We start from the raw sequence: 15,720 nt of genomic DNA, 5'->3' as shown, positions 1-15,720 counted from the left end.
AATGTCTGACAAATTTGTAGAAATTGTGAAAAAGTCTGAAATATGTGTAAAAAGATTATGAAAAAGTTTTAAAAAACGTTGTGGTTTTTTTGTGCATTTAAAAATATCTATAAAAATGTATAGAATTGTTTTTCCACAATTACATTTCTAAAAGGTTTACATCATTCAAAAAATAAATAAAACATTTTTTTTTTTTTAATTCAGAAAATAATTTGGCACAATTTCATGAAATCTTACAAAATATCTTTAAATACAGTTCAGATGACACTTTTACAACAATTGGAAACATATAATTAATAACTGCCAATTTAAAAATGATGTAATTTATGAAAGTCTAAAAGGTGAAACATATTATTTTGGCACAGGACATAAATGTTTATTGACATGTGTTCTAGACACGTGTTCTAGACACGTGTTCTAGACACGTGTTCTAGATGTGTTGTAGACACGTGTTCTAGTCATGTGTCCTAGACGTGTTGTAGACACGTGTTGTAGACACGTGTTCTAGACATGTGTTCTAGACACGTGTTCTAGACACGTGTTTTAGACACGTGTTCTAGACATGTGTCCTAGACACGTGTACTAGACACGTGTTCTAGACATGTGTTCTAGACACGTGTTCTAGACATGTGTTCTAGACACGTGTTGTAGAAATAAAGCACAAACTGTCACTTAGGATGAAAAGTAAACAATTTGATTTGTGACTGATTTTTTTTTTTGTAAATAGAAAAATACTCGATTCAATTTCTTTTATGGAGCAACAAAATATGTTAAATATTGTGGCCTCAGGTTGTTAGGATGATTATATCCACTCTGGGTGTTCTTTACAATATTGATATTGGCACCTTGAGTACTGGCCAATACTGATATCGATCTGATACCACATCAGCAGCGATACTTTTATTACTCGCCACATGAAGTGAAACCAGTCAATCTTATGCAGTCTTTCAATAATTGTGTGTTTGGCGCCGCTAGTGGCCACAATCATTCATTAAATTAAGCTCATGACGTGGTCAGTTGAGTGATGCGGACACGTTTGTTACTGGACACTTTCCCATGCGCTTCTGCCTTGGAGACTAAGTCAAATGTTTATTGTTTATATTGACTCATGTCAGCGTTGTTTACATCATGTCTAGCTCGTGTGCTTAGCTGTTGTGTAGCTGCTAGTTTGTTTACCTTTTGTAAAATAGAAGAGAAGAGCAGCCGGGTGTGCTTACTAAACACATTTAGGTCAAACACATTATGATGGGACCTCCATTAGTCTTCATAAATATCTTTTACACTTGCAAGATGTGTGATTTTAACTCCAACTAACTTATCTGCTATGAAGTAAGCTGCAGTTCCTGTTGGAGTGAGACTTACCTGGAAGGTTGGCTTGGTGTCACCATGGCGACCGGCGGCGTTGTCAGTGAAGGTGTGCAGCAGCCCCCGAGTCAGCATCCTCTGACACATGTCCTGGGCCTGCTCCTCGGACCAGGCCTGGTCCGGACTCAGGCACAGGCGGTCCAGCAGGGAGCGACCTGCAGGCACGCACAGCATGTCATGTACTGTTATATACATATATATATATATATACATATATATATATATATATATATATATATATATATATATATATATATATATATATATATATATATATATATATATATATATATATATATATATATATGTCACACACGTGTGTATATATGCATCTATTTATTATTACCACCTCACTTTCTTTCATGCCGCGGCTGAGCAAATTGACGTCTTCCTGCGCTAATGAGACACCTGTGACAGGTGTTAACGCGGGTGTTCATTGGAGCGCTGCAGCCGGTCTGCTTCCTACAAAAAGGTGTGATGCCTATTTTGGTGTCCAGCAGCTCTAGCTTGAATGATCCCAAGAAATACTGCAAGAAGTACTTTAAAAAAAAGCTACTGAACATTTGCAGTTACTTTTTATATTTTGTCCCTCACATTGTCATTGATGGAAGTACAGTGTTTTATTTCAAACATATTCAAAACACAGTGTTACTGTTCAAACTGTGTGTAATGTTACAGTGGCCAAAGATACTTAAATAAAACCTCCGCCTTGTTTTAATGAATACTTGGGTCTACTACACTACTGTATTTAATGTTGTCATTATGGTGGTACTTAATGAATACTTAGGTCTACTACACTACTGTATTTAATGTTGTCATTATGGTGGTACTTAATGAATACTTAGGTCTACTACACTACTGTATTTAATGTTGTCATGATGGTGGTACTTAATGAATACTTAGGTCTACTACACTACTGTATTTAATGTTGTCATGATGGTGGTACTTAATGAATACTTAGGTCTACTACACTACTGTATTTAATGTCATGATGGTGGTACTTAATGAATACTTAGGTCTACTACACTACTGTATTTAATGTTGTCATTATGGTGGTACTTAATGAATACTTAGGTCTACTACACTACTGTATTTAATGTTGTCATGATGGTGGTACTTAATGAATACTTGGGTCTACTACACTACTGTATTTAATGTTGTCATTATGGTGGTACTTAATGAATACTTAGGTCTACTACACTACTGTATTTAATGTTGTCATTATGGTGGTACTTAATGAATACTTAGGTCTACTACACTACTGTATTTAATGTTGTCATTATGGTGGTACTTAATGAATACTTAGGTCTACTACACTACTGTATTTAATGTTGTCATTATGGTGGTACTTAATGAATACTTGGGTCTACTACACTACTGTATTTAATGTTGTCATTATGGTGGTACTTAATGAATACTTAGGTCTACTACACTACTGTATTTAATGTTGTCATTATGGTGGTACTTAATGAATACTTAGGTCTACTACACTACTGTATTTAATGTTGTCATGATGGTGGTACTTAATGAATACTTAGGTCTACTACACTACTGTATTTAATGTTGTCATTATGGTGGTACTTAATGAATACTTAGGTCTACTACACTACTGTATTTAATGTTGTCATGATGGTGGTACTTAATGAATACTTAGGTCTACTACACTACTGTATTTAATGTTGTCATTATGGTGGTACTTAATGAATACTTAGGTCTACTACACTACTGTATTTAATGATGTCATTATGGTGGTACTTAATGAATACTTAGGTCTACCACACTACTGTATTTAATGTTGTCATGATGGTGGTACTTAATGAATACTTAGGTCTACTACACTACTGTATTTAATGTTGTCATTATGGTGGTACTTAATGAATACTTAGGTCTACTACACTACTGTATTTAATGTTGTCATTATGGTGGTACTTAATGAATACTTAGGTCTACTACACTACTGTATTTAATGTTGTCATTATGGTGGTACTTAATGAATACTTAGGTCTACTACACTACTGTATTTAATGTTGTCATTATGGTGGTACTTAATGAATACTTAGGTCTACTACACTACTGTATTTAATGTTGTCATTATGGTGGTACTTAATGAATACTTAGGTCTACTACACTACTGTATTTAATGTTGTCATTATGGTGGTACTTAATGAATACTTAGGTCTACTACACTACTGTATTTAATGTTGTCATTATGGTGGTACTTAATGAATACTTAGGTCTACTACACTACTGTATTTAATGTCATGATGGTGGTACTTAATGAATACTTAGGTCTACTACACTACTGTATTTAATGTCATGATGGTGGTACTTAATGAATACTTAGGTCTACTACTAGGGATGATGTTCGAAACCGGTTCTCCCGGTTGTTCGATAAGAAAAGAACCGATTCCATGGACTCAAATCCCTTTTTGAGAACCGGTTCGCGTTATCGAGGCCACTATAGTAAAGAAAAAGAGTTGGTTCTTTATTCGAATCCCTGGGAACGAATCCCGTCCCACAAGAAATGCCCTGTGGAACATCACAGGAAATGACGTAGCTCAGTCATTAGACTGAGCTACGTCATTTCCTGTGATGTCACACAAGCAGCAAAAATAATGGACCGGAAAAAAACGCCTCAAGGCATGGCTTCATTTTACAAAAAAATACGAGCAGGAAACGGCAATATGCAATTATTGCCGGGCTTCGCTCTCATGTAAGGGGGGGAAGCACAACAAGCATGATGAAACATGTTCAGGCTGCACATAACCTGAAGGTTCGAGAAAGGTGTCGTGGAGAAGCAGCGACAGAGATGACGAAGCGCGCCCCTCTTCCTCTGCTTCAACCTGCAGTCCCAGCTCCAGTAATAGTGCTGGTGAGTAACTAACCTTAACTGTTGCCGATTAATTTCCATATTTGCTCACTCATAGCCTTTAGGCTAAAATAAGGCTACCTCTTATGTCAACCAGGACTGCAGTAATGTTAGCTAGGCTAACATTACCTAAGCAGAGTCAGTGGCTAACGGTAACGTTAACGTTAGCCTTTTTGTATGTGTCTGATAGCGTTAACGTGATCTTGTAGTCTACACCACTCCAGAGTTTGCAGGTCTGTCTAATAAACTAGTGCTTTCTTTCTTTCTTTAGTTGATTTGGTACATGAACACACTTACAGCACAACACATCACATCACACTTTCATATCATTTCACTTGACATCATGTCCGAAAAGGAGTAGGAAGAAGTAAAGCTTATTTAATCCTACCCCTTTCCCACTTCAGAGCGTTTACAAATATATACATCATTTACTGACCTTTTTTTATAATAAAATAACATCTGTGAATTAGTATATACAACAGTTTTGTAATACCGGTATGTAATTAATTAATTCAGTCATTATTAATGTACTGAGATGAAGAATATCTTATTTTCAATAAGGGTGAAAGTATTTCTCATAATTCTTCTATGTATTATTATTATTATTATTACTTTGTAAGCACAATTAATTTGAACAAGCTCTTAAAGTGGATCATATCAGTACAATGTTTAACTTCATTACTTAATCCATTCCATCATTTAATTCCACATACTAATGCTGAAGACTTAATAACAGACACTCTAGTCTTCACATTCAGCTAATTTCCCCCCTAATTCTATGCCGTGTCTGTCCCTCATTTTCCCTCCAGGACAAGGACGTGCAGTCATTCCTGGAGGAGGCCACACTGATGGACCCCAGAAGGATGTTCCAATAGCAGCAGAAGTGCACTTTTTGGAGAGCTGTATTATTTTCAGTTTTGTGCCCAAGGGACTGATTTTATTCAAACACTATATTATTATTTATTCACCTATAGTAATCACAGAGACAGGTTGTTTTTGTGTTACTGTATATATTTGTTTTTCTGAAAAATCCCACTTATTATACTTTGGGTAACTACAGTCAATATTTACTTATTTATTTTATTTTATTTTTTTCTTATAAAATAAAAGTGAGCTTTTGTTAAACCAAATATTGTGTGTTGTTTTCCACATACAACAACCTATCTGGAATCGATAAGAGAACCGATAAGGAATCGGTTCGATAAGAGGATTCGATAATGGGCTCAAACTCGATAATTTCTTATCAAGCATCATCCCTACTGCTTAGTTACAATGTCACTTCTTCTTCCTGCTTGGCAAATTGTTCCAGCTTTCCTTCATGTGCCATGTGGTCTCCTCAGGGCGACATGTGACCTAGAAACCTTCTGAGGTCTGCAGCCTCACAAACCTCCAATAATACTCTTTCTTGCATATTTCCCTTTATTGTCTTATATTTAAAATACTCTTTCTTGTATATTTCCCTTTATTTTATTATAGATTTAAAAACAGTGCGGCCTCTATTTTTGCGCTCGTTCAACATGAACCCACGTCACGTCACGACTCATTAGGCAGATCAACTGTCACGTTGCTTTAGCATCCCCACCGTGGTGCATTCTGGGTAAACATGATGTATAAAAAGGGTCAACTCTGTCACGGTGCGAGCTTCAAATGTGGTAGAAATGGACTAAAAGCTGACGTTTTCAAAGTGGGAGGCACCAGAACAATTCAGGGGAGGCGCTGCAGCTCGAGAAAAAGAAAGATAAATTATTTTGTTTTATTTTTTTAAAGGAGAATTATTTGTGCGTGTGCGTGTGCGTGTGCGTGTGCGTGTGCACTATAAGTGGAAAATTAGTGTGTCAAATAATTAAAAATGTCATTTTATAGTTAAGATTTGAAGAATAACACCATGATATAAATATAATGTAGTATATTTTTAATAACACATTTTAACCTAGCAAGATAGAGAAAGTTTATATAATATTTTGTAAACATATTTCATGAATTAGATACAAATGAGTAGAGGGGCTGTAAAAAAAAAATAAAAATCTATTCACATTTGGATCGCAATTTTTATTTATTCAGATTCTGAAATCGATTCATCATTTTCAAGAATTGTAATTTTTTGTAAAGAGTCAATAAAAAAACAAAACATTGCCATATGTCAGCATCCAAGAGGAGCTTTTGTAACTTTGAAGCAGTTTTAAAAAGGTTTGATTGTCATTTCTGTCGCAAATAACAGAGAATGGCTTTGAATAAAGAATTCAATGGAGAGTTGCTGTAAGAGTCACAAAGTGCTGTATTAAATATCATTTCATGTGTCAAATCAAGTAAAAAACAAGTTCTATTAGAATAAAAACGTGTAATTATGTTACATTTGTATCAAGTGACCCGTACCTTTTGTTCAAAATGCTGCGTTACATTTGGTATGAAATCTAGCAAGAGTTTTCAACAGGATGAAGAATTTGCAATAAAAAAGGCAATAAAACTTTGCAAGAGTGTTTACGTTATCGTTTAAAAAATCAGTTATTAGTTCCCTGTTACCCTTAGAAATGTTGGGATGTATAAATATTTGTTGTCTTTTCACCGCCTGAAGTGGTACTTTGCAGGGATGTGGCGTTCAGGAACATCACGTCTTCTCTGCGTTGTCAGGACTGGGTCTATGGCGTGGTTTGTTCTCCCAGAAGGCAATGAAAAATTGGCGCGTGCAAGACGTGAATTTAAATACATTTTTAATTCTAACTCAAAAAAAGTACAAACAAAAGGCGCTCACAGCGGAGGTAAAAAACTTGACTAGACAAAACAAAAAGCGCGCACAAAGGCGGAAGTAAAAAACTAGACTATGAAACAAACAAAAACTTACGTGACAAGAGATGAAACAAGAACTAACGTGACAAGGAACTGTGGACATGGCATGAATGGGTGATGTCGCCAGGACGAACAACAGAAACAGAAAAGCCTATATAGTGACATGAAAAGTGAAAACAGGTGCGTGACTAACTGTGAACAGGTGCATGACATGACTGTGAAAACGTGAGACAGGTGTGTGTGAGTCCAAACGTGGAACAGGTGAAACTAATGGTTGCTATGGTGACAAACAAAACCAGGAAGTGAAACAAGGAACTAAGGAAGTGTCCAAAAAACAAAACAGCACATGGCCAAACCAAAACATGAACACAGACATGACAGAACCCCCCCCTTACGGACAGATCCCAGATGTCCAAAAACAAAAAACAGGATCAAGAGTCATGGGAGGGGGGGAGGGGGACATGGCGGTGGATCGCCAGACCAGGTGTCCCCGAATCCACCGGGGCAGAGTCAGGTGGCGACGGCGGGTAGACCGCCGCTGAACCTGACGAGGTGGGCGACCTGGGAATGGCCACATTCGTGGCAGACGAGGAGGTCGGCGCACCTGGCGTGGCGGACGCCCATGGAATGGCCACATCCTTGGCCGACGAGGAGGTGGGCGCGTTGTCGTGGCAGGCGGCGAAGCTTGGCGTGGTGCGTCAGGCGGCGAAGCTTGGCGTGGCGGGTCTTGATGAGGGTCTTGGTCTTGGCATGGGTCTTGGTCTTTGTCTTGGCGAGGGTCTGGGTCTTGGTCTTGGACTTGGTCTTGGCGTGGTTGGTCTTGGTCTTGGACTTGGCGTGGTTGGTCTTGGTCTTGGACTTGGCGTGGTTGGTCTTGGTCTTGGCGTAGTTGGTCTTGGACTTGGTCTTGGTGTGGCGGTGCTTGGACTTGGTCTTGGTTTGGGTCACTTGGCGGGTCTAGGTCTTGGTCACTTGGCGGGTCTTGGTCTTGGCTTTGGTCTTGCCGTGGGGCAGCCACGGGCGGCACTTGGCGGCGTGGGGCAGCCACGGGCGGCACTTGGCGGCGTGGGGCAGCCACGGGCGGCACTTGGCGGCGTGGGGCAGCCACGGGCGGCACTTGGCGGCGTGGGGCAGCCACGGGCGGCACTTGGCGGCGTGGGGCAGCCACGGGCGGCGCTTGGCGTGGAGCAGGTACTGGCGGCGCTTGGCGTGGAGCAGGTACTGGCGGCGCTTGGCGTGGAGCAGGTACTGGCGGCACTTGGCGTGGAGCAGGTACTGGTGGCGCTTGGCGTGGAGCAGGTACTGGTGGCGCTTGGCGTAGAGCAGGTACTGGTGGCGCTTGGCGTAGAGCAGGTACTGGTGGCGCTTGGCGTGGAGCTGGGCGTGGAGCAGGTGGATCTTGGCATGGTCGAAAAACTGGTGGTGGCGGCCGTGCTGGTGGCTGTGGCTTGGCAGGTCGAAAGACAGGTGGTGGGGGTCGTGCTGGAGGCTGTGTCTTGGCGTGACGAAAGACAGGTGGTTGTGGTCGTGCTGGAGGCTGTGGCTTGGCGTGACGATGCTGAGCCACCCCACCTGAACATTTCCCAGCCCTAGCCCCCCCCTCAAGGAGCGGATCCCAGACGCGCTCCCCGCGGTCTGGAACCGTCTTTTGGGGTGGGCGGAGGGGGTTCAGGAGGAGGGCAGAATCCTCCCCTCTAAATTGTCCAAAAGGTCTTTCGTTCCCCCCCACCTGGGCTTTTGTGGGTGAAAAAAAAAATTCTGACTTGGGCGTGGCATGAGTCCTGGGGGGCGGGGCATGAAAATTGGGTGACTGTGATTGACAGGATCTGATTTCTAAAAACATGTCTTGGTAATATTTAATCATGGATTTAGAGTCTTTGGTTGGATGTGGCTGACAAGAAAAAGAGTTCAGGGGAAAAAAATCCATGACGTCACCCACTGGCAGCGGCGTGACGTCGTCCTGGGGAAGCCGGGCTGGCTGCAGCTCGTTTCCGCCCGGAGGGGGAGGAGCTTGCGGGAACGATGCGTCCTTTCCACTGCTTGTGGAAGCCCTCCCTGACGTCCTTCGTCGGGAGCGGCGCTTCCGGGACTGCGGTGACGCAGCGCCATCCTCGGACCAAATGGAGTCTCTGTACTCCACGGAGGAGTAGCGCAGCGTTTCCTTCTCCATGGCGTGGAGGACCTCCCACGCTGCCTCGTCCAAAACGCCCAATTTTCTTGCGGGAGAACTTTTATGCTGGCGACATACTGTCAGGACTGGGTCTATGGCGTGGTTTGTTCTCCCAGAAGGCAATGAAAAATTGGCGCGTGCAAGACGTGAATTTAAATACATTTTTAATTCTAACTCAAAAAAAGTACAAACAAAAGGCGCTCACAGCGGAGGTAAAAAACTTGACTAGACAAAACAAAAAGCGCGCACAAAGGCGGAAGTAAAAAAACTAGACTATGAAACAAACAAAAACTTACGTGACAAGAGATGAAACAAGAACTAACGTGACAAGGAACTGTGGACATGGCATGAATGGGTGATGTCGCCAGGACGAACAACAGAAACAGAAAAGCCTATATAGTGACATGAAAAGTGAAAACAGGTGCGTGACTAACTGTGAACAGGTGCATGACATGACTGTGAAAACGTGAGACAGGTGTGTGTGAGTCCAAACGTGGAACAGGTGAAACTAATGGTTGCTATGGTGACAAACAAAACCAGGAAGTGAAACAAGGAACTAAGGAAGTGTCCAAAAAACAAAACAGCACATGGCCAAACCAAAACATGAACACAGACATGACATGCGTTCATTCTACTTCCAATAGGCCCCGCCTACTCCGGGATCCTTTACATTTCAACTGATACCAGTACCAAATCGCTACTTAAAAAACGGTGCAGGTGCTTAAACAAATTCTTAAATATTTTTGTATAAAAACAATGTTTTAGTTTCTTTTTCTGGAATGTTGTGACATTCCAGTTGAACAGAGGAGTTGTATCACTGAAATAACCAAGTAACACAAAGAAAATATAACAATTTGTTGTAATTATTGCAACAATACAGAATGTGAAAAAATTTACTTGGATTGTAATGTTTGACGTTCATAATTCCGGGTGTTCCTGAATGCAACATTAGTCACGTGCGATACCCTGGATTTGCTTTCCGATACAACTTTGTGCAAATATTCCTAACGTGTCTGCTAAAGTTTAAAAAGTTGTATCTAAAAAATAACAGTAAAAATGTAAGCAAAAAAAATAGGAAAAATGTGAATATAAGCTACAAGCTATTCGTTCACTATAACACAAAGTTTTGTTTTTAAATATATATCATCTGTTTTCAGCATTTATTTAGGTGGAAAAAAGTTTGGACACCCCTGAACTAAAATATTAGAAGCTCCAAAAAACAAGAGGAAAATATAGCTAAAATAAAAACACAGTTTAGTTAGTTCAAAAAACAACACATTTATGAATGAATTTGAATAATTAAAACAGCCGTAATAAAACACAGTTAAATACGAAACTGAACAAGAATATTTTCCTACAGGCAGAATTCTTGACACTTGATTATGCAATTACACACTCGTATTATTACTAGTTTTATTCTATTCTTAATTGGAGGGGAAAAAACGGAAAAATGTTTGACAAAGGAAAAAGCTGAAATGTTCAAACTAATAATTGATAATAATATACTTAGTCAGCAATAATACAAAGCTGACACAATCGTATTATTACTATTTTTATTATATTTTTAATTGGGGAAAAAAACTATGAAAATGTAAGAAAAAGGAAAAAGATTAAATGTTCACACTAATAATTAATAATTATAATATACTTAGTTAACAATAATACAAAGCTGACACAATATCTGTTTTTAGCATTTTTTTAAAATAAAAAATATCGAAATGGCCGCCGCATACTTTGACTTTTCAAAAAGTTTGCACGCTCCGGAACTGAAGCATCAAAAGTATCAATACTTTGATTTGAGAATAGATATTAGGGCATAAAGCTCTGGTATCGGCGGTATCGATATATTCCAGTATGGATCACTCTGCAACGTCCCAAGCCGGAATGTCATTGGTGCACAACCAGGAAGTGCTGTGTTGTTGTTTTGGCTACTGGCTAGCTTAGCGCTGCGGGCGTGTGAAGTCTGCAATGGAGTGGACTTTACTCACAAGACCTTACGTCTACAAAATCCTCTCCAAGAACTTGTCTAGTTACGACTATCCATGTTGGCGATGGACCCGGGTTTTAGTGCCCACCTCAGCACTCAGAAGGGTCCAAAAGTCCCTCCCACTCCCCCAAACCTGAAAGCACCGTTTAGACTTCATCATGGCGACTCACCTGAGAAGATGTCCAGGTAAGATGCCGTCGCCCTGGAGGACCTGGAGTGTCCATAATGGGCCCTCCTGGAGCCCAGCGTCCAGTAAGCCCCGCCCTTCTCCTGTATCTCCTGCTCCGAGAGGGCAGCCCCCGCTCCGTCCGGTTGGGCGGACCAGTCGGCGGACGTGCCGAGCGGTCCTGCGATGGAGCTGGACCTCTGCTTGCGTGCTCTGCCTCCATGGGCGTCCCCTGCCTCTGCCGAGTCTGTTCTCCTGGGCACGCAGGGGCTGGTGAGGGGGGATCCGATAGGGGAGGTGAGTTGCCTGGTGGTGGTCTTCACGTAGGAGGGATGCACTGGGGGGTAGAGTTTGACGGTGGACGGGGTGACGCAGGAAGTCGGGGGAGACTGGGAAGCACAGCTGCTGTCGGTTGTCGGCAGACTTATTGATAAACTGCTCTTCTTCCTCAGGGACAGGAAGTCCTCCACCGGCCCTGAAGACAGATCCATGCTGCTTGCACTCTTGTGAGGACCAGGACTCACAGGCTCAACCTGAACTCGTGGCACACCTGGGTGTTGGCCTTGAGACGTCCAGTTTTCCTGCCTGGGTTCGTCCTCGGCGCTCTCGTAGGACGTGGTGGTGGTCAAGGTGTCTGGAAAGCTGTAGGTGCTGTTGGTCTTTGGGAAGAGACTTCCACTGCTCCTCTCGGTGGACGGTCCGCTCTCATTCAGCGACCCAGGAACTGAAGAATCTCTGGACATCGGCGTGCTCTCAGATGCGTTCTTTGGACGGTCCTTGTCCAAGCTAAAAGCCTGATGGGCTAGAACTTTGGTTTTGCCTCCATGGAAGGTTGACTTCTCACCCGATTGGATTTTCATGGCTTGCTGGATGTCCGAGAGCAGGTCCTCGGTGTCGGCTGAGGCCGAGTGAAAACTGTAGAGGTCTACGTCCGATCCAGAGCCGGTCTTGAGGCACATGTTGTCCAGGATGGATTGTTGGCTTCCTGCGGTCAAGCAGCTTAGTTCACCCTCCAAATCCGACAGCATTCCTATCTCGTCAGCTGACAGGCTCGCTCTCAGCTTAAGGTCTGATTTCCCAGCCTGAGCCGACCTCTCATCCTCCAGCAAGTCATCCTTGAACATTCCCTTGGCCTTGGAACTCTTCCTGATCTTCATCCCGGAGAAGACCGAAACCTTGGAATCCGACTTGGATTTCCCACCTGCTTTGTTGGCCTTGCTGGACTTTTTGGATTTCTTATCCGCTTCCCCGCCGTCGCACGATCCATCCTTTCCACCTCCGCCGTTCCCGCCTTTCTTCTGCTTGGCCTCCTGGTTGCCCATGCTCCGGAGCAGGCGCACCCCCCTGGCTAGGAGGCCATGCTGCTGGCCCTGACGCGGGGGGTCCTGGCGGGCTCCTGCGCCTGATCCCGCCTGCTTCCCCGGCAGAGTGGGAGGCAGCTGTGAGGATGATGCTGAAGCTGAGAGGAGGCGGAGACTGGCGGTGACAGCCTCAGGCTCCACGCCGCTCGCTCCTCGCTCACCCCCCCTCCCAGTCAGGACTCCCCTCTCCTTTCGCCCCTCCTTCCTGTCCCCGCCTGCCCCCGTCCACTCAGGTCTGTTGCATAACGGGCTGCTGTCAGAGCGAGCGAGTGGAGGAGGAGGCTGTTGTTGTTGTTGTTGTTGTTGTTGTTTGCGCAGCACGCCGGTGACGCTGCTCTTCCTGCGGTCCTTGAAGGTGCTGGTGAAGAAACTCTCCTTCAGAAAGGGGACTTGGGTCTCCACAGTCTTGATGGTGTGCATGGTGACCGCTCATCCGGGGGGACGACCACCAGACAGGCTGAGGAGACACCACCAGACACACACCATTTTTTTTTTTTTTTTAAAAGATCTTCATGGTATTGCTCAAAGAAGACAAGAAAAAGTAACACAATTTTTATGTCGAATTGAATTGATTGATTTATTTGATTTAAAGACAATTTTATATGACATTAATGTTTCTTCTGTTAATATCAGTTCATTCTGCATAAGGGTCATCTTTAGAAGTGTACAGCTTATGGACAGGGACCCACGGTTAATATATATATATATATATATATATATATATATATATATATATATATATATATATATATATATATATATATATATATATATATATATATATATATATATATATATATATATATATATATATATATAATATTCTTACATTTTATTGAACAAAATGCAATTTGAATTATTTATGTATTTTATTATTTTAATTAACAACAATAAACTCTTCCTTTAAGTGACTATAAATGATTTAGCCATTAAATACTGAAAATTTAAAAAAGCAAAAAAATTAAAATATTTAAAAAATAAGAATATTAAACAAATCCCGTCCACACTATACAAAAAATTACAGCAATTCACAATTTTCTATTTTTGGATGTGTAATATTACACCAATTTTTTTTTATTAAAAAATATAAATATATATTGTATAAATAAAACATATATTAAATATTTTTTTAAAAATGGTGTATTTATATATATATTTATATATATATATATATATATATATATATATATATATATATATATATATATATATATATATATATATATATATATATATATATATATATATATATATATACTGTATATATATATATATATATATATATATATATATATATATATATATATATATATATATATATATATATATATATATATTTATATAGTGTAATATATATATATATATATATATATATATATGTATATATATATATATATATATATATATATATTTATATAGTGTAATATATATATATATATATATATATATATATATATGTATATATATATATATATATATATATATATATATGTATATATATTACACTATATAAATACAGTGCATTTATATAGTGTAATATATATATATATATATATATATATATATATATATATATATATATATATATATATATATATATATATATATATATATATATATATATATTACACTATATAAATACACTAAATTTTTAAATATTCAATATATGTTTTATTTATACAATGTATATTTATATTTTTTAATCAAAGAAAAAAATTGGTGTAATATTACACATCCAAAAATAGAAAATTGTGAATTATTGTATATTTGTATAGTTTTTTTTTTAAAACTATATGTTAACTCAGGTTAATATCTTAAAGCAGGCTGACATAAAACTATTAAGTTAGGTTTGATTTTGAGCAGATGGCATAAATACACTTAATGATAGTAATAATAATATTGCTACATGTACTATTACTACAGTAATAATAATGCAATAATGATCCTCCAACAACGATAATTAGAAAAGTAATTTAAGCGATTATTTCCCAGACTTTTAGTCAACTGGCCCCAAATCATTTCATGAACATTTTCATTAAGCTCATGCTGAGGTTTAAAGACACATGACAAGTCACTTTCATAATATATTTTCATACACTTGGTTTATACCCCAAAAAGGAAATAAAAACCATAACTGGACAGTAAAAGTTATTAGTAACTTATACAACCAGCCAAGTAAGAATTGCAGACAGGAAAAGTAGTTAATACAATTTAAATGTCATCGGACAACAGCTGGACTTACCTAACTTCTACTTTTCAACAAGGTTCACAAAATATTTGCTGCTAGTTTTCTTCTTGAAGTACTTTAAGGACCACATGTTTGGGTGTGGAAAAGCACAAATAACTCAAATGAGCAACAACTATTTGACCTTTTAGTAATAATGCAAACATGGTCAACCACTGGACTTTTTGCTGAGCTTATCTTTATTGAAGTGAAATGAGAAGATGTGAAGTAAGGAGAGAGGACTTGCCTGAGTGCAGCAGACGCAGTGAAGAGCAGCAGACAGACGAGCGCTTGTCCTCTTGTGAGACACGCTCCTCAGTCACATGAACTTTCTTCATCACATGTCTGCCGTCCTCACGCACCATCATCGGCCTCCTCATCACAATGCAACTATTGTGTGAGCATGCTGTCTCTGCACACTATGTGAGCATGCTGTCTCTGCACACTGCTGCTGCAGGCTGGAAGACATGACGTGTGTCACCTGCTGCTGGCTCCTCCCACCAATCAGCACACACCTGAGTCCTTGCTGCTGACAACACGCCGATCCTCCGCACTCACAAATTCACATAACATGCAAGACGTTGGCCATGAAGAACATGTGACCATTCTATTTCTGACTGGCACTGATGGAGGGCCTTGTAAAAAGATCCTTGTATGTGATTGGACAAAGCACTCGTCCGTCATCTTGAATGAGGCGCTACTTCAAGCACTCACATGGTAATCAAGCCGTGACGCCGATGAGAGCCACGCTGGGAAATACAAACCAGAACAGCTGACATATTGGATAACGACAG

General features: G+C 40.1%; 1 protein-coding gene across 1 annotated transcript in view; it reads right to left on the bottom strand.

Moving 5' to 3' along the window:
• Positions 1–15,017, bottom strand: part of fmn2a (formin 2a) — a 110,358-nt gene extending 95,341 nt beyond the window's left edge. The window contains exons 1-3 of the mRNA XM_062059113.1: positions 14,945–15,017; positions 11,346–13,159; positions 1,363–1,520 (exon numbers count right to left, since the gene is read on the bottom strand). Coding sequence (XP_061915097.1) covers positions 1,363–1,520; positions 11,346–13,122 — 1,935 coding nt within the window. The 5' untranslated portion in view covers positions 13,123–13,159; positions 14,945–15,017. The remainder of the gene's footprint in view (positions 1–1,362; positions 1,521–11,345; positions 13,160–14,944) is intronic.
• Between the last annotated feature and the right edge of the window lie 703 nt (positions 15,018–15,720).

Source organism: Entelurus aequoreus, linkage group LG09 (genome assembly GCF_033978785.1).
Source record: "Entelurus aequoreus isolate RoL-2023_Sb linkage group LG09, RoL_Eaeq_v1.1, whole genome shotgun sequence".
Lineage (NCBI taxonomy): Eukaryota > Metazoa > Chordata > Actinopteri > Syngnathiformes > Syngnathidae > Entelurus > Entelurus aequoreus.
The sequence above is the reverse complement of the archived record's forward strand: the minus strand, read 5'-3'. Positions and strand labels throughout refer to the sequence as shown.